General features: G+C 43.9%; 1 protein-coding gene across 1 annotated transcript in view; it reads left to right on the forward strand.

The window, feature by feature from the left end:
* The window catches only part of LOC311106748 (neurexin-3b-like), a gene marked incomplete at both ends in the record, with an annotated part of 164,056 nt that extends 148,848 nt beyond the window's left edge, over positions 1-15,208 (forward strand). Inside the window, one exon of the mRNA XM_084149145.1 lies at positions 14,220-15,208. Coding sequence (XP_084005271.1) covers positions 14,220-15,208 — 989 coding nt within the window. The remainder of the gene's footprint in view (positions 1-14,219) is intronic.
* Between the last annotated feature and the right edge of the window lie 1,650 nt (positions 15,209-16,858).

Genomic DNA, 16,858 nt, shown 5'->3' on the forward strand with positions numbered 1-16,858 from the left:
AACTATGAGTGGGGTAGATCGGTGACTCTCTCTCTCTCTCTCTCTCCTCTCTCTCTCTCTCTCTCTCTCTCTCTCTCTCTCTCTCTCTCTCTCTCTCTCTGTGTGTTGCACCTTGGTTGGCTGGCTCTGACGTTGTTAGGCCCAATCAGGCCGACTGTCAAGTCATTGCAGGCCCTAGATCAGTTTAAAGGTTATTCAGCTGACACATGTCAACGGAGCGGGCGGGGGAGCATAATGGCCATTCGAAAAATCGACCGGCTGACGGGGGACTCGCTGGGCTGCGTTACGACGCCGTGGCTGGCTGGAGGATGCCAATTGAAAATGCCGGAGTGCAACCAGCCAGCCTCATGATGACGGATTAAGACATATCTGCCACACTCTCTTGTAAAGGGACAGGACACCCGACAGAAAAACATCCTAGACATACTACAGTGAGGGAAAAAAGTATTTGATCCCCTGCTGATTTTGTACGTTTGCCCACTGACAAAGACATGATCAGTCTATAATTTTAATGGTAGGTTTATTTGAACAGTGAGAGACAGAATAACAACAAAGAAATCCAGAAAAACGCATGTCAAAAATGTTATAAATTGATTTGCATTTTAATGAGGGAAAGAAGACCCCTCTGCAAAACATGACTTACATACTTGGTGGCAAAACCCTTGTTGGCAATCACAGAGGTCAGATGTTTCTTTTAGTTGGCCACCAGGTTTGCACACATCTCAGGAGGGATTTTGTTCCACTCCTCTTTGCAGATCTTCTCCAAGTCATTAAGGTTTCGAGGCTGATGTATGGCAACTCGAACCTTCAGCTCCCTCCACAGATTTTCTATGGGATTAAGGTCTGGAGACTGGCTGGGCCACTCCAGGACCTTAATGTGCTTCTTCTTGAGCCACTCCTTTGTTGCCTTGGCCGTGTGTTTTGCGTCATTGTCATGCTGGAATACCCATCCACGACCCATTTTCAATGCCCTGGCTGAGGGAAGGAGGTTCTCACCCAAGATTTGACGGTACATGGCCCGGTCCATCGTCCCTTTGATGCGGTGAAGTTGTCCTGTCCTCTTAGCAGAAAAACACCCGCAAAGCATAATGTTTCCACCTCCATGTTTGACGGTGGGGTGGTGTTCTTGAGTTGATGCCAAAGAGCTCGATTTTGGTCTCATCTGACCACAACACTTTCACCCAGTTCTCCTCTGAATCATTCAGATGTTCATTGGCAAACTTCAGACGGCCCTGTATATGTGCTTTCTTGAGCAGGGGGACCTTGCGAGCGCTGCAGGATTTCAGTCCTTCACGGCATAGTGTGTTACCAATTGTTTTCTTGGTGACTATGGTCCCAGCTGCCTTGAGATCATTGACAAGATCGTCCTGTGTAGTTCTGGGCTGATTCCTCACCGTTCTCATGATTATTGCAACTCCACGAGGTGAGATCTTGCATGGAGCCCCAGGCCGAGGGAGATTGACAGTTCTTTTGTGTTTCTTCCATTTGCGAATAATCGCACCAACTGTTTGCACCTTCTCACCAAGCTGCTTGGCGATGGTCTTGTAGCCCATTCCAGCCTTGTGTAGGTCTACAATCTTGTCCCTGACATCCTTGGAGAGCTCTTTGGTCTTGGCCATGGTGGAGAGTTTGGAATCTGATTGATTGATTGCTTCTTTGGACAGGTGTCTTTTATACAGGTAACAAGCTGAGATTGAGAGCACTCCATTTAAGAGTGTGCTCCTAATCTCAGCTCGTTACCTGTATAAAATACACCTGGGAGCCTGAAATCTTTCTGATTGAGAGGGGGTCAAATACTTATTTCCCTCATTAAAATGCAAATCAATTGATAACATTTTTGACATGCGTTTTTCTGGATTTTTTTGTTGTTTTTCTGTCTCTCACTGTTCAAATAACCCTACCATTAAAATTATAGACAGATCATTTCTTTGTCAGTGGGCAAACGTACAAAATCAGCAGGGGATCAAATACTTTTTTCCCTCACTGTATATATACACTGCTCAAAAAAGGGAACACTAAAATAACACATCCTAGATCTGAATGAATGAAATAATCTTATTAAAAACTTTTTTCTTTACATAGTTGAATGTGCTGACAACAAAATCACACAAAAATGATCAATGGAAATCAAATTTATCAACCCATGGAGGTCTGGATTTGGAGTCACACTCAAAATTAAAGTGGAAAACCACACTACAGGCTGATCCAACTTTGATGTAATGTCCTTAAAACAAGTCAAAATGAGGCTCAGTAGTGTGTGTGGCCTCCATGTGCCTGTATGACCTCCCTACAACGCCTGGGCATGCTCCTGATGAGGTGTCGGATGGTCTCCTGAGGAATCTCCTCCCAGACCTGGACTAAAGCATCCGCCAACTCCTGGACAGTCTGTGGTGCAACGTGGCGTTGGTGGATGGAGCGAGACATGATGTCCCAGATGTGCTCAATTGGATTCAGGTCTGGGGAACGGGCACGCCAGTCCATAGCATCAATGCCTTCCTCTTGCAGGAACTGCTGACACACTCCAGCCACATGAGGTCTAGCATTGTCTTGCATTAGGAGGAACCCAGGGCCAACCGCACCAGCATATGGTCTCACAAGGGGTCTGAGGATCTCATCTCGGTACCTAATGGCAGTCAGGCTACCTCTGGCGAGCACATGGAGGGCTGTGCGGCCCCCCAAAGAAATGCCACCCCACACCATGACTGACCCACCGCCAAACCGGTCATGCTGGAGAATGTTGCAGGCAGCAGAACGTTCTCCACGGCGTCTCCAGACTCTGTCACGTCTGTCACATGTGCTCAGTTTGAACCTGCTTTCATCTGTGAAGAGCACAGGGCGCCAGTGGCGAATTTGCCAATCTTGGTGTTCTCTGGCAAATGCCAAAGGTCCTGCACGGTGTTGGGCTGTAAGCACAACCCCCACCTGTGGACGTCGGGCCCTCATACCACCCTCATGGAGTCTGTTTCTGACCGTTTGAGCAGACACATGCACATTTGTGGCCTGCTGGAGGTCATTTTGCAGGGCTCTGGCAGTGCTCCTCCTGCTCCTCCTTGCACAAAGGTGGAGGTAGCGGTCCTGCTGCTGGGTTGTTGCCCTCCTACGGCCTCCTCCACATCTCCTGATGTACTGGCCTGTCTCCTGGTAGCGCCTCCATGCTCTGGACACTACGCTGACAGACACAGCAAACCTTCTTGCCACAGCTCGCATTGATGTGCCATCCTGGATGAGCTGCACTACCTGAGCCACTTGTGTGGGTTGTAGACTCCGTCTCATGCTACCACTAGAGTGAAAGCACCGCCAGCATTCAAAAGTGACCAAAACATCAGCCAGGAAGCATAGGAACTGAGAAGTGGTCTGTGGTCACCACCTGCAGAACCACTCCTTTATTGGGGTTGTCTTGCTAATTGCCTATAATTTCCACCTGTTGTCTATTCCATTTGCACAACAGCATGTGAAATGTATTGTCAATCAGTGTTGCTTCCTAAGTGGACAGTTTGATTTCACAGAAGTGTGATTGACTTGGAGTTACATTGTGTTGTTGAAGTGTTCCCTTTATTTTTTTGAGCAGTGTACAAATGTACATGTGGACACCCCTTCAAATTAGTGAATTTGGCTATTTCAGCCACACCCGTTGCTGACAGGTGTATAAAATCGAGCACACAGCCATGCAATCTCCATTGACAAATATTGGCAGTAGAATGGCCTTACTGAAGAGCTCAGTGACTTTCAACGTGGCACCGTCATAGGATGCCACCTTTCCAACAAGTCAGTTCGTCAAATGTCTGCCCTGCTAGAGCTGTCCCGGTCAGCTGTAAGTGCTGTTATTGTGAAGTGGAAACGTCTAGGAGCAACAACGGCTCAGCCGCGAAGTGGTATGACACACAAGCTCTCAGAACAGGACCGTCGAGTGCTGAATCGCGTAGCGCGTAAAAAACGTCTGTCCTCGTTTGCATCATTTTTTACATTTACATTTTAGTCATTTAGCAGACGCTCTTATCCAGAGCGACTTACAGTTAGTGAGTGCATACGTTTTCATACTGGCCCCCCATGGGAAACGAACCCACAACCCTGGCGTTGCAATCACCATGCTCTACCAACTGAGCTACAGGGGACTACTCACTCACTAGCGAGTTCCAAACTGCTTCTGGAAGCAACGTCAGCACAATAACTGTTTGTCGGGAGCTTCATGAAATGGGTTTCCATTTGACGAGCAGCTGCACACAAGCCTAAGATCACCATGCGCAATGCCAAGCGTCGGCTGGAGTGGTGTAAAGCTTGCCGCCATTGGACTCAGTGGAAACACGTTCTCTGGAGTGATGAATCACGCTTCACCATCTGGTAGTCCGACAGATGAATCTGGGATTGGCGGATGCCAGGAGAACACTACCTGCCCCAATGCATAGTGCAAACTGTAAAGTTTGGTGGAGGAGGATTAATGGTCTGGGGCTGTTTTTCATGGTTCGGGCTAGGCCCCTTAGTTCCAGTGAAGGGAAATCTTAACGCTACAGCATACAAGACATTGACATTCTAGACGATTCTTTGCTTCCAACTTTGTGGCAACAGTTTGGGGAAGGCCCTTTCCTGTTTCAGCATGACAATGCCCCCGTGCACAAAGCGAGGTCCATACAAAAATGGTTTGTCGAGATCGGTGTGGAAGGACTTGACTGGCCTGCACAGAGCCCTGACCTCAACTCCATCAAACACCTTTGGGATGAATTGGAACGCCGACAGCGAGCCAGGCCTAATCGCCCAACATCAGTGCCCGACCTCACTAATGCTGTTGTGGCTGAATGGAAGCAAGTCCCTGCAGCAATGTTCGAACATCTAATGGAAAGCCTTCCCAGAAGAGCGGAGGCTGTTATAGCAGCAAAGGGGGGACCAACTCCATATTAATGGAATGAGATGTTCAACGAGCATGTGTATACATACTTTTGGTCATGTAGTGTCTCTGCCATGCTAGGTAACTGGCTAAAACATCCTAGATATCTGCCATGCTAGGTGACTGGCTAAAACATCCTAGCTCTGTGCCATGCTAGTTGACTGGCTAAACAATAGGGAAAAATAAGTAGTACCTCCCACCCCATGTAGAGTAGGACATTGGTGCGTTCTCATAAACTGGTGAAAACCTATTCCTGTCTTGCTGTCTGTATTCTGACACACAAGCTGTCAACTTCTCTTAGATGAACTGTATGCTACTGAGATTCACCTGAAGGTGAAAAGATCGAGACTTGTCCATGTCTAGTTTGTGCCCCATAGATGATAGGATCAGTTTTTTTGCTTGGTAGAAAGCTCAAACTTTCCGCCGATGCACCTGTATATTATAATAAGCCCAGGTGCAGTATGTCCCTTGAAATACTCTGATAGTAAGTGTTGTGTTGGTGGGCTCTCTCTATCGCTCTCTCGCTCTCTGGTAATCACCTCTCTGCCTGCTGAGCCAGAGGTGAATGAATCTGCTGCAGTAGGACTCAGGCACAATGGGATTTTAGGTGTGAAAACGACTGACTCACACACAGTCTTCAGCCAGCCCTGTAAAATCCCATTGAGTCAGTCACTGTGGCCGCGTCTGGGCGAATGCCTGTGTGCTGCCTGCCTGTCTGCCGTCTCTCTCTCTCTCTCTGTGGTGTCACAGCCGCTAAAACCCGACACGCTGCCTTCCTGATGGGACTCATCTCCATTCTGAGGTCTCAGCAAACGCTGGACGGACACAGAGATTAGTCAGAGAGGAGAAAAAAAGGAAGAGAGAGAAGGACAGAAAGAAAAGAAGAGAGGGGGGGGAGAAGAGAAGAGAAGAGAGAGGGGAGGAAAGGGGGGTAGGACAGAAACTGCTGCTCTGAAATTTTCATCATCATCCACTCTGCATCTGGCTACCTACAGATGCTGAGGTGGGTTGTGAGGACTGTTTTGTTCAAGCTGCTTTTGTCTCGTCTAGCCTGACACATCCTAAATTACTCTGCGTCTATCTGAACAAGGATCACTTTGTTTAAAGGACGACGTCGTAACAGAAGATGTTAGTACATAACGCCGCTTCGCTATTTAGTCCAGGGAGGGAGGAGAGCGAGAGAGAGAGGAAATAACTGACAGGTCAGGGAGTTGTGGGTGGTGTTACATGATTACAGAGAAAAGAAAACCCTAACTAGTGTACCTTCAGGTTTACTGAAGGAAGGGAGGCTTAGCACAAAGCCCACAAAGGCCCCATCTTGATATTAGCCCACAAAGGCCCCATCTTGATATTAGTCCACAAAGCCCCTCCATCTTGATATTAGTCCACAAAGCCCCTCTATCTTGACATTAGTCCACAAAGCCCCTCTATCTTGACATTAGTCCACAAAGCCCCTCTATCTTGACATTAGTCTACAAAGCCCCTCCATCTTCACATTAGTCCACAAAGCCCTTCCATTTTCACATTAATCCACAAAGACCCTCCATCTTCACATTAGTCCACAAAGCCCCTCCATCTTCACATTAGTCTACAAAGCCCCTTCATCTCACATTAGTCCACATAGCCCCTCCATCTTCACATTAGTCCACAAAGCCCCTCTATCTTGACATTAGGCCACAAAGCCCCTCCATCTTCACATTAGTCCACAAAGCCCCTCCATCTTCATATTAGTCCACAAAGCCCCTCCATCTTCACATTAGTCCACAAAGCCCCTCCATCTTCATATTAGTCCACAAAGCCCCTCCATCTTGACATTAGTCCACAAAGCCCCTCCATCTTGACATTAGTCCACAAAGCCCCTCCATCTTCACATTAGTCCACAAAGCCCCTCCATCTTCATATTAGTCCACAAAGCCCCTCCATCTTCACATTAGTCCACAAAGCCCCTCCATCTTCACATTAGTCCACAAAGCCCCTCCATCTCACATTAGTCCACAAAGCCCCTCCATCTTCATATTAGTCCACAAAGCCCCTCCATCTTCACATTAGTCCACAAAGCCCCTCTATCTTGACATTAGCAGAGAAAATAAAACAAACAGCGTCTCGTTAAGCAAACCCATTAGAATGTGCAGTGTTTGCACTGAGGTGGAACACTGAAATGTGCAACGCTGGTATGAGAGCTAACATTCAAGGATGAAAGTGTTTACATTTTCTTCCTTGAACCCCTCTCTCTCTCTCTCTCTCTCTCTCTCTCTCTCTCTCTCTCTCTCTCTCTCTCTCTCTCTCTCTCTCTCTCTCTCTCTCTCTCTCTCTCTCTCTCTCTCTCTCTATCTCAAACACACACACACACACACACACCCTGTCACAACCAGGCAGCTCCCTTTGGATCGGATGGGATGCAAAGGTTTTGTTGATCTAGCTGGAAAGCTAACAATTGCCAAAAGCTTTTAGACGTTCAGGAATGAAGGAGTGAGCGGATGGATGCAAACAAGGCCAAGACGATACAGGGCAGTCAGAGATAAGTAGACCCTCCTCCTCTCTGAAATCACTTAGTGAGCGACGCTTCTGTTTATCTAACAGGGCAGGTAGCCGATGCCCGATGAAAACATTCCCATAGCCACACAATAGGAACAGGGATGCTGAATTTGAGTGTAGAGCAGACTACATTGTCTGTAGACTACACACCTCGGCTTGGTGGTGATCCGGGGTCGGAGGTTGTTCCAAAGCAAGTACCAACCAGTAGATACTACAGCTCTTTCATAGTTATTAGCCTAAGCACACAATACAATACAATCACGTGTTTCACAGGACTATTCCAGAGCCCAAAGCAGAGGAACCAGGACTTTAGATCTAAAAGTAAATGTTCTTGTTACATCCCCATGGGGGCATGGAATGCCCCAACTCCTTGTCAGATCCCCATGGGGGCATGGATAGCCCCAACTTCTTGAGCCCTCTTGTGGAACTTCCTCTGAACACTGTGTGTATCTGTCAAGCGAAGGCTGTTGGTTATGCGTTAACATAAAACTGAACTACACATTTACAAAAAGTAGACGTTAATTCTGTGAATTTGAAAATGTGATTAATTAGGTAAAGTCTACACCACATATTGTGGGTTGTGTATCACCAATGGTGTTTCCTCTTCCTCCCCAATGGTTGATGTCTGATAATAATATATGGTTCTTTGCCTGAAGCAATATGCCCTACAGCCCTTGATACAATGACCTCTAGTGACATTTAATCCCATCCTGACCCATTGACCCCAGCTTGCTGTATTGTTACTGTATATTACTCTCCCTAAATGCAACTTACTTAAAGCATGCATTAACCATGAACCTAATAGTAAAAACAACTAAAGTATCCTATGTCCAATATTTACCTTACCTCTCTCTGAAGTACATCCAGATTGCACGCCTGTTCTGTGTTTTAAAATGACTAACAACACATATGTATTTCATAAAGAATTAACTAATAATAATGTTATTATTATTAGTTACTACATGAAGGTGGTGACAACTTCCCCTACGAACTGTCCCTCTTCTCTGTCTGCTTCAGTGTGTGCTTTCTGGTTGTTCATCTTTGATAGTGTGAGAATTTTAATGCTTTTAATTTCTATGCTTGCCAATTTTATTTTATTTATTTGTCTGTTTGTACATATATGTAAATATACATACAGTGGGGAAAAAAAGTATTTAGTCAGCCATCAATTGTGCAAGTTCTCCCACTTAAAAAGATGAGAGAGGCTTGTAATTTTCATCATAGGTACACGTCAACTATGACAGACAAAATGAGGAAAAAAATCCAGAAAATCACATTGTACGATTTTTAATGAATTTATTTGCAAATTATGGTGGAAAATAAGTATTTGGTCAATAACAAAAGTTTCTCAATACTTTGTTATATACCCTTTGTTGGCAATGACACAGGTCAAACGTTTTCTGTAAGTCTTCACAAGGTTTTCACACACTATTGCTGGTATTTTGGCCCATTCCTCCATGCAGATCTCCTCTAGAGCAGTGATGTTTTGGGGCTGTCGCTGGGCAACACGGACTTTCAACTCTCCAAAGATTTTCTATGGGGTTGAGATCTGGAGACTGGCTAGGCCACTCCAGGACCTTGAAATGCTTCTTACGAAGTCACTCCTTCGTTGCCCGGGCGGTGTGTTTGGGATCATTGTCATGCTGAAAGACCCAGCCACGTTTCATCTTCAATGCCCTTGCTGATGGAAGGAGGTTTTCACTCAAAATCTCACGATACATGGCCCCATTCATTCTTTTCTTTACACGGATCAGTCGTCCTGGTCCCTTTGCAGAAAAACAGCCCCAAAGCATGATGTTTCCACCCCCATGCTTCACAGTAGGTATGGTGTTCTTTGGATGCAACTCAGCATTCTTTGTCCTCCAAACACGACGAGTTGAGTTTTATCAAAAAGTTATATTTTGGTTTCATCTAACCATATGACATTCTCCCAATCCTCTTCTGGATCATCCAAATGCACTCTAGCAAACTTCAGATGGGCCTGGACATGTACTGGCTTAAGCAGGGGAACACGCCTGGCACTGCAGGATTTGAGTCCCTGGCGGCGTAGTGTGTTACTGATGGTATGCTTTGTTACTTTGGTCCCAGCTCTCTGCAGGTCATTCACTAGGTCCCCCCGTGTGGTTCTGGGATTTTTGCTCACCGTTCTTGTGATCATTTTGACCCCACAGGGTGAGATCTTGCGTGGAGCCCCAGATCGAGGGAGATTATCAGTGGTCTTGTATGTCTTCCATTTCCTAATAATTGCTCCCACAGTTGATTTCTTCAAACCAAGCTGCTTACCTATTGCAGATTCAGTCTTCCCAGCCTGGTGCAGGTCTACAATTTTGTTTCTGGTGTCCTTTGACAGCTCTTTGGTCTTGACCATAGTGGAGTTTGGAGTGTGACTGTTTGAGGTTGTGGACAGGTGTCTTTTATACTGATAACAAGTTCAAACAGGTGCCATTAATACAGGTAATGAGTGGAGGACAGAGGAGCCTCTTAAAGAAGAAGTTACAGGTCTGTAAGAGCCAGAAATCTTGCGTGTTTGTAGGTGACCAAATACTTATTTTCCACCATAATTTGCAAATAAATTCATTAAAAATCCTACAATGTGATTTTCTGGATTTTCTTTCTCAATTTGTCTGTCATAGTTGACATGTACCTATGATGAAAATTACAGGCCTCTCTCATCTTTTTAAGTGGGAGAACTTGCACAATTGGTGGCTGACTAAATACTTTTTTTCCCCACTATATATGTGGATATCTATGTTAATTACTGAAATTGCTCAAAATTACCTCTTTAACAATCTGATGATTTGCTTAGAAGTACTATTGATAATGGTATGGTGACTTATTCCTAATTAGTACTTTTCTTCCTTTTTACTAATGATTTTGATTGGTTAACTGTGGTTGAAATACACAGCTCTGATTGGCTACCCCAAACACATGACCCAGTATACGATTCAAAATTCAAAATTTAATTGAGAAAAAAACTAGAAGAAAACTCTAAAATACAACTGTCCTCACTACTTTATTTGTTTCAACATGTTTCAAACCTGTTCTTACACTGATATATTTTTCATGTTATTCAATTAGCAATTTTGATTGCATTTGGATTATAATGAATTCATTGATTAATTCTGCATGGCAAAGAAAGAAGTTGCAGCTTAGGGTTTGTAAGAAAACTGTCAGTGTTGAAAGTGCTGTTCTCTTTTGTAGATGGGCATGTATATGCTCATGGTTTGTATGTCCCCGTCCCTTCCTTACAGCCAAAAGCTCTAATGCCGCCCGGCCGCTTCGTGCCACCTTTACATGGACATGGCAACTGACGTACACCCCCATCTATGTCATTTCCTACCTAGTATGTTCCTAGGTCCCACCCCTCTCTTACATCCCCCCCCCCCCCACCCCACCCACCTTTACGTAGAGATGTTAAGATATGTACAGTCATCCATTCGTTCAAAACTATTGAACAACAAAGTTAAAGTTAAAGTCAAGAAAAAAAAGGAGGAAAAAAAAAACTACGTAAAAGGAGCTTATCTCTCACAGCCAAGACGTATCTATAGATGTACAGTTTTCTTTCTTATGAAAACAAATATGACTATAAAAAAAAAAAAATCCTGAACAGAATGGTGAAGATTATTTTTCATGTCATGATGTGTGGATGTGTGTTGTTCCTTCCCTGTACCATCCTGTCTAAAAGATAATTAACTAAAATTCATCAACATTTTTAAAAAGAAACTAACCTAACTTGTCCAAAAACATTCTTACACAACTTTCTTTTGTACACTTTTTTCTTCCTGCCAAAATCATGCGGGCAATTTGTTGATGTAAGTTGACAGAATTGATGGTATACTTTTCTTCTTTTTGAAAACAATTTTTCATAGGCTTTTTATGATTTTTGAAGCAGAAATTATTGTATCTCTTTCTACGTACTAATCCCTCTTTGGATAAATCTATCTGTGCGTTTAGTTTGTGAATGTTGACAATGTTTGCTCTAACTCTCAGTTTGACAGTCTTAACTGTGTTTGCAATGTCTTTATTTTTTAATTTCTTCCTTTTTTAAATTAGAGATTTGCATCTTCTTTTAGTGCCCTGTTTGTGATGAGCCTTTGCAGTGTACAAGCTAGCCACCTTGGCAAGAGGTTTATGCAGATTCAACCGACATCTGAATGTTACACTCGTATGTTTTTAGAAACCACCCTAATAGTAAAATAATATAATAAAGGACAAAAAAAGTTAATAGAAAGATAGATAGACTAGTCAAGAACACACATAGTAACTGATACTGATAAAAGTGAGCAGTACATTCAGCTGTTGTTGTTGAACTGTCAGGTGACTTTGTGCCATTGTGGTAATTGTATAAGAGCTTTCAAAAGGCAAGGGGCTAGGGCCTGTGGGGGGAGCCTACTGAACTCAACATAGAGAAAATCAGGAATATTTAGCTCAGTTTCATTCAATCAGACCCTAACAATAGCTACAGATGGTAATGACAAGTTGAGCCCGGTCTTGCACCCTAGAAGCACCCGACAAGGTTGACCTCTATCTCCATTATTATTCATATTTTTGTTGGTCAATAATACAATACACTGGATTGTACACAAATCCTCACTATATGTTTATAATGTATTGTTTTATATTAGGAAGCAGGAAAGTCAGTGTCTCAATTTATTATACCCCTATCGGGTATAAGCTTGAAAGGTATGATAAAAGTTAAGTTAGAACTTATTTCTCAGTCCAATATTGTGTAGCTACTGTACATGTATCCAGACAGCCAGACATTAGCAACACTAGACCAGACATAATTAATATAGTTACACCCCTCTGGTGTGTAGGTCCCAGAGCTACAAAGCCAGCACTGATAATTATATCTCTGTCTGTGAAAACGTTCACAAAATAGTACAGTCATGGTCAAAAGTTTTGAGAATGACACAAGTATTGGTCTTCACAAAGTTCGCTGCTTCAGTGTTATGAGATATTTTTGTCAGATGTTACTATGGTATACTGAAGTATAATTACAAGCATTCCATAAGTGTCAAAGGCTTTTTATTGACAATTACATTAAGTTTGTACAAAGAGTCAATATTTGCAGTGTTGACCCTTCTTCTTCAAGACCTCTGCAATTCGCCCTGGCATGCTATCAATTAACTTCTGGGCCACATCCTGACTGATGGCAGCCCATACTTGCATAATAAATGCTTGGAGTTTGTCAGAATTTGTGGGTTTTTGTTTGTCCACCTGCCTCTTGAGGATCGACCACAAGTTTTCAATGGGATTAAGGTCTGGGGAGTTTCCTGGCCATGGACCCAAAATGTCGATGTTTTGTTCCCCGAGCCACATAGTTATCAATTTTGCCTTATGGCAAGGTGCTCCATCATGCTGGAAAAGGCATTGGTCGTCACCAAACTGTTTTTGGATGGTTGGGAGAAGTTGCTCTCGGAGGATGTGTTGGTACCATTCTTTATTCATGGCTGTGTTCTTAGGCAAATTTGTAAGTGAGCCCACTCCCTTGGCTGAGAAGCAACACATGAATGGTCTCAGGTTGCTTTACTGTTGGCATGACACAGGACTGATGGTAGCGCTCACCTTGTCTTCTCTGGACAAGGTGTTTTCCGGATGCCCCAAACAATTCATCAGAGAAAATGACTTTACCCCAGTCCTCAGCAGTCCAATCCCTGTACCATTTGCAGAATATCAGTCTGTCCCTGATGTTTTTCCTGGAGAGAAGTGGCTTCGTTGCTGCCCTTCTTGACACCACGCCATCCTCCAAAAGTCTTCGCCTCACTGTGCGTGCAGATGCACTCACACCTGCCTGCTGCCATTCCTGAGCAAGCTCTGCACTGATGGTGCCCCGATCCCGCAGCTGAATCAACGTTAGGAGACGGTCCTGGCACTTGCTGGACTTTCTTGGGCGCCCTGACTCCTTCTTCACAACAATTTAACCTCTCTCCTTGAAGTTCTTGATGATCCGATAAATGGTTGATTTAGGTGCAATCTTACTAGCAGCAATATCCTTGCCTCTGAAGCCTTTTTTTGTGCAAAGCAATGATGACGGCACCTGTTTCCTTGCAGGTAACCATGGTTAACAGAGGAAGAACAATGATTTCAAGCACCGCCATCCTTTTAAAGCTTCCAGTCTGTTATTCTAACTCAATCAGCATGACAGAGTGATCTCCAGCCTTGTCCTTGTCAACACTCTCACCTGTGTTAACGAGAGAATCACTGACATGATGGCAGCTGGTCCTTTTGTGGCAGGCCTGAAATGCAGTGGAAATGTTTTTTTGGGATTAAGTTCATTTTCATTGCAAAGAGGGACTTTGCAATTAATTACAATTCATCTGATCACTCTTCATGACATTCTGGAGTATATGCAAATTGCCATCATCAAAACTGAGGCAGCAGACTTTGTGAAAATTAGTATTTGTGTCATTCTCAAAACTTTTGACCACGACTGTACACTTGTTATTGAAGCGTAGTAGTTAGGTGTGCTAAAATGCCTGTTTGATATTTTGGCTCACCCCTGCACATCCCTTACAGCCTTTTGATGCAATGTATACATTTTTTATGGCTATTGTTTATTTTCAGTTCATGGTCTTGTTTGGTTGGTTCTGGTTTCATTGAATCTGCACTGGTATAGTATTTTCAGTTTTTTATATATATTTTAATTTTCTGTAGATTAGTATTTTATTTTTTTGTTCCGCTTTGCTTTTTATGTTTTATGTTTTATATAATTACTTTCCAGTGTTTGATTGAATAGGTATTGTCTTTGTTCAGATCGTCTTGCATTTCTTCTAACTCTGCTCTTTTCTTTTTCTGTTTGCAGGAGGGGAGTTAGTCATCCCTGTACTTGTAGAGGATCCCATAGACATCCCTCCTGTTTCCACCCGTTCCACCTTCATCCCCCTCCCCCCAACCCTCCGCCCTGTCCTCACCATTATCGAGACCACAAAAGAGTCCCTGCCCATGGCCACTGAGGTGGGGGTACCTTGCTTGTCGGACCGAGGCAGCGATGATTGTGATGATGGTCTTGATGGTGATGGTGGTGATTATGATGGCATGGTGATTTCGGGGTTTGGCTCTGGCGAAGCTTTCGACTCTAGCCTGCCCCCTACTGACGATGAAGATTTTTACACCACCTTCTCCCTGGTAACAGATAAGATCTTGACCACGTCGGCCTATGAAGGTGGCTACAACGCTCTCGCGCCCAAGTGGGAGGCCAAGGACTTGAGGCCTAGTAAAGCCTCAGAGGCGGGTAGGACTACACCCACCCCGCCTCTACCCGACCTCAGGGGCACTGTAGCGGAGGCGTCCCTCCCATCAGACAGCACGCCAGCCAAACTGCCCGCCGGGAAAATGGACAACCGCGAAGTGATCAAAGCCCTGCAGCCGGACATAGTCCTGCTGCCTCTGCCCACTGCGTCCTTCGACCTGGATGGCACCAAGCCTCGTGGGCCCCTCATCACCTCACCCATGCTGCGTACGGTGCCCGCCGCGTTACCCACCGCACCCGTCGTGAGGCGTGTGCCCCCGGGGCCCTCTGAGGTGATACGAGAATCCAGCAGCACAACGGGCATGGTGGTGGGGATCGTCTCGGCCGCGGCACTCTGCATCCTCATCCTCCTCTATGCCATGTACAAGTACAGGAACAGGGACGAAGGTTCCTACCAGGTAGACGAGACACGGAATTACATCAGCAACTCGGCGCAGACCAACGGCACCGTGGTGAAAGACAAAGCGCCCAGCGGGGGCAGTGGCGCCAAGGGATCCAGCGGCAAGAGACCGAAAGACAAGGACAAAGAATACTATGTATAGAAATAAATCAACCATTCCTAACACAAAAAAATTAACTGTTTGGAGAAAATATGAATGAACACTTGACAGTACCATATTGGGAGCTGCAATTTAAAACGGAAAACAAATCCTCTCATAAGGACTCTAAGTGAATGAGTCCAAGTTGAACATTTTTCAAATGTACTGTGACCTAAAAGCACACTTACTATGGTAAGCATACAGAGAAACAGGCTGATAGGGGAACTACTATAAGATACCTTGTTGTGACGAGATGACTGAGCTCTGCCTGGAGACGTTGCCAGAGGTTTGGCAGTGTAAGATATTTCGCTGTTACATCGCTCCCAAGTGACTGTCAGAGATGTGTGATCCTTGGCGTAAACAACCTTGTCCATTGTAACCCTGTAAAATAACAAAACAACCATCATTTCGGCCATGACATGCATGTGAGATGTATGTGACGTGGTGCTGGCATCTGTATAAGTGAGGGACCTGAAGATAGGAGTCGGTTGAAGTTTAAGTTTGAAAGACAAAACATAATTAACATACAAATGGTACATTTCTATACCTAGCGTTGGATGAGGTAAGGTATGTGTGTGGTAGCTAAGGTGTCTTTTTTTAAACCCACCTATGCGTTTTGAGGGATGAGACATTGTCAGGGCTGACCAGGCAATGCTCAATGAATAGTAGTATTGCAATGCATTTCAATGTATTATTTCGCTTTTTTTTCCCCCGGTCTCAAAAATGGATTTGACTGCTATGCATGATGTTCTCGATCTAGATGGTATTCTACCATGTTAGAGGGGATGCACCAGGCAAAATGCAATGTTTTTTTTAATTAAATATTTTACAGAACTTTAGATCCATGATAGCATTTTTATTTCAGTTAATTCAGTTTTCCATAGACCACTGGTTCAGTTATTTGTTACATTCTGTTTGTGGAAGTAAAGTCATTATGTCTGTGGGGTTTTTGGTAAAATATTGAAACAATGTGGCTAAAGAAGACTTATCCAATGTGAAAAGTTTTGAATTTGTATCTGTTGTCACAGTCAACTGTGTCAAAACAACAAATATGTTAACATATTTTATTACATCATAGCCGTTGTATTTTGCAGGTCAATATTGTACATAACGTTTGAGTTTCCGTTGGAGTTTTTTTTTGCATTGTACAGACATCATTTGAGCTGATTTCATTTCTCGGTGTACTAAATGACAAAAATCCCAAATTGTTCTGATGTTTGGTAAGACTGGAGAAAGCGTACTTGTATTTTTTTGTAAACGAAAGGAGGAAAATATTGTTAGGTTAGAAAATCTAGACTTTCTGGATGGTGTTTCTAAAATGCATGAATATTTTACCACTGGAAGATGTCAGTCAAATAGAAAAATGCCCTTACTGATATTGGGCCTCCTGATTCTGGATTACTTTGATTGTTATTATGTTTTTTATTTGAGATAAAACAGAGAAGAGAAACCTGATAATAAAGAATCTGATGGATTTTTGAGACCCAGTGCTGGCACCTTACTAAGAATAAGATACAGGATGATTTTTTTTTACTGTGATGTCTAGGTTCCTTACTTTCAGTTGTATTCTTTTACATGTATGTTCCTCCCCTTATTGTGCAGTTTTCAGTTGAAGTCTTAACATTTCTATGACAATTTGTGCTGGCAGTAAAA

Source organism: Coregonus lavaretus (genome assembly GCF_964263955.1).
Source record: "Coregonus lavaretus genome assembly, chromosome: 31".
NCBI classification, from domain to species: Eukaryota; Metazoa; Chordata; class Actinopteri; order Salmoniformes; family Salmonidae; genus Coregonus; species Coregonus lavaretus.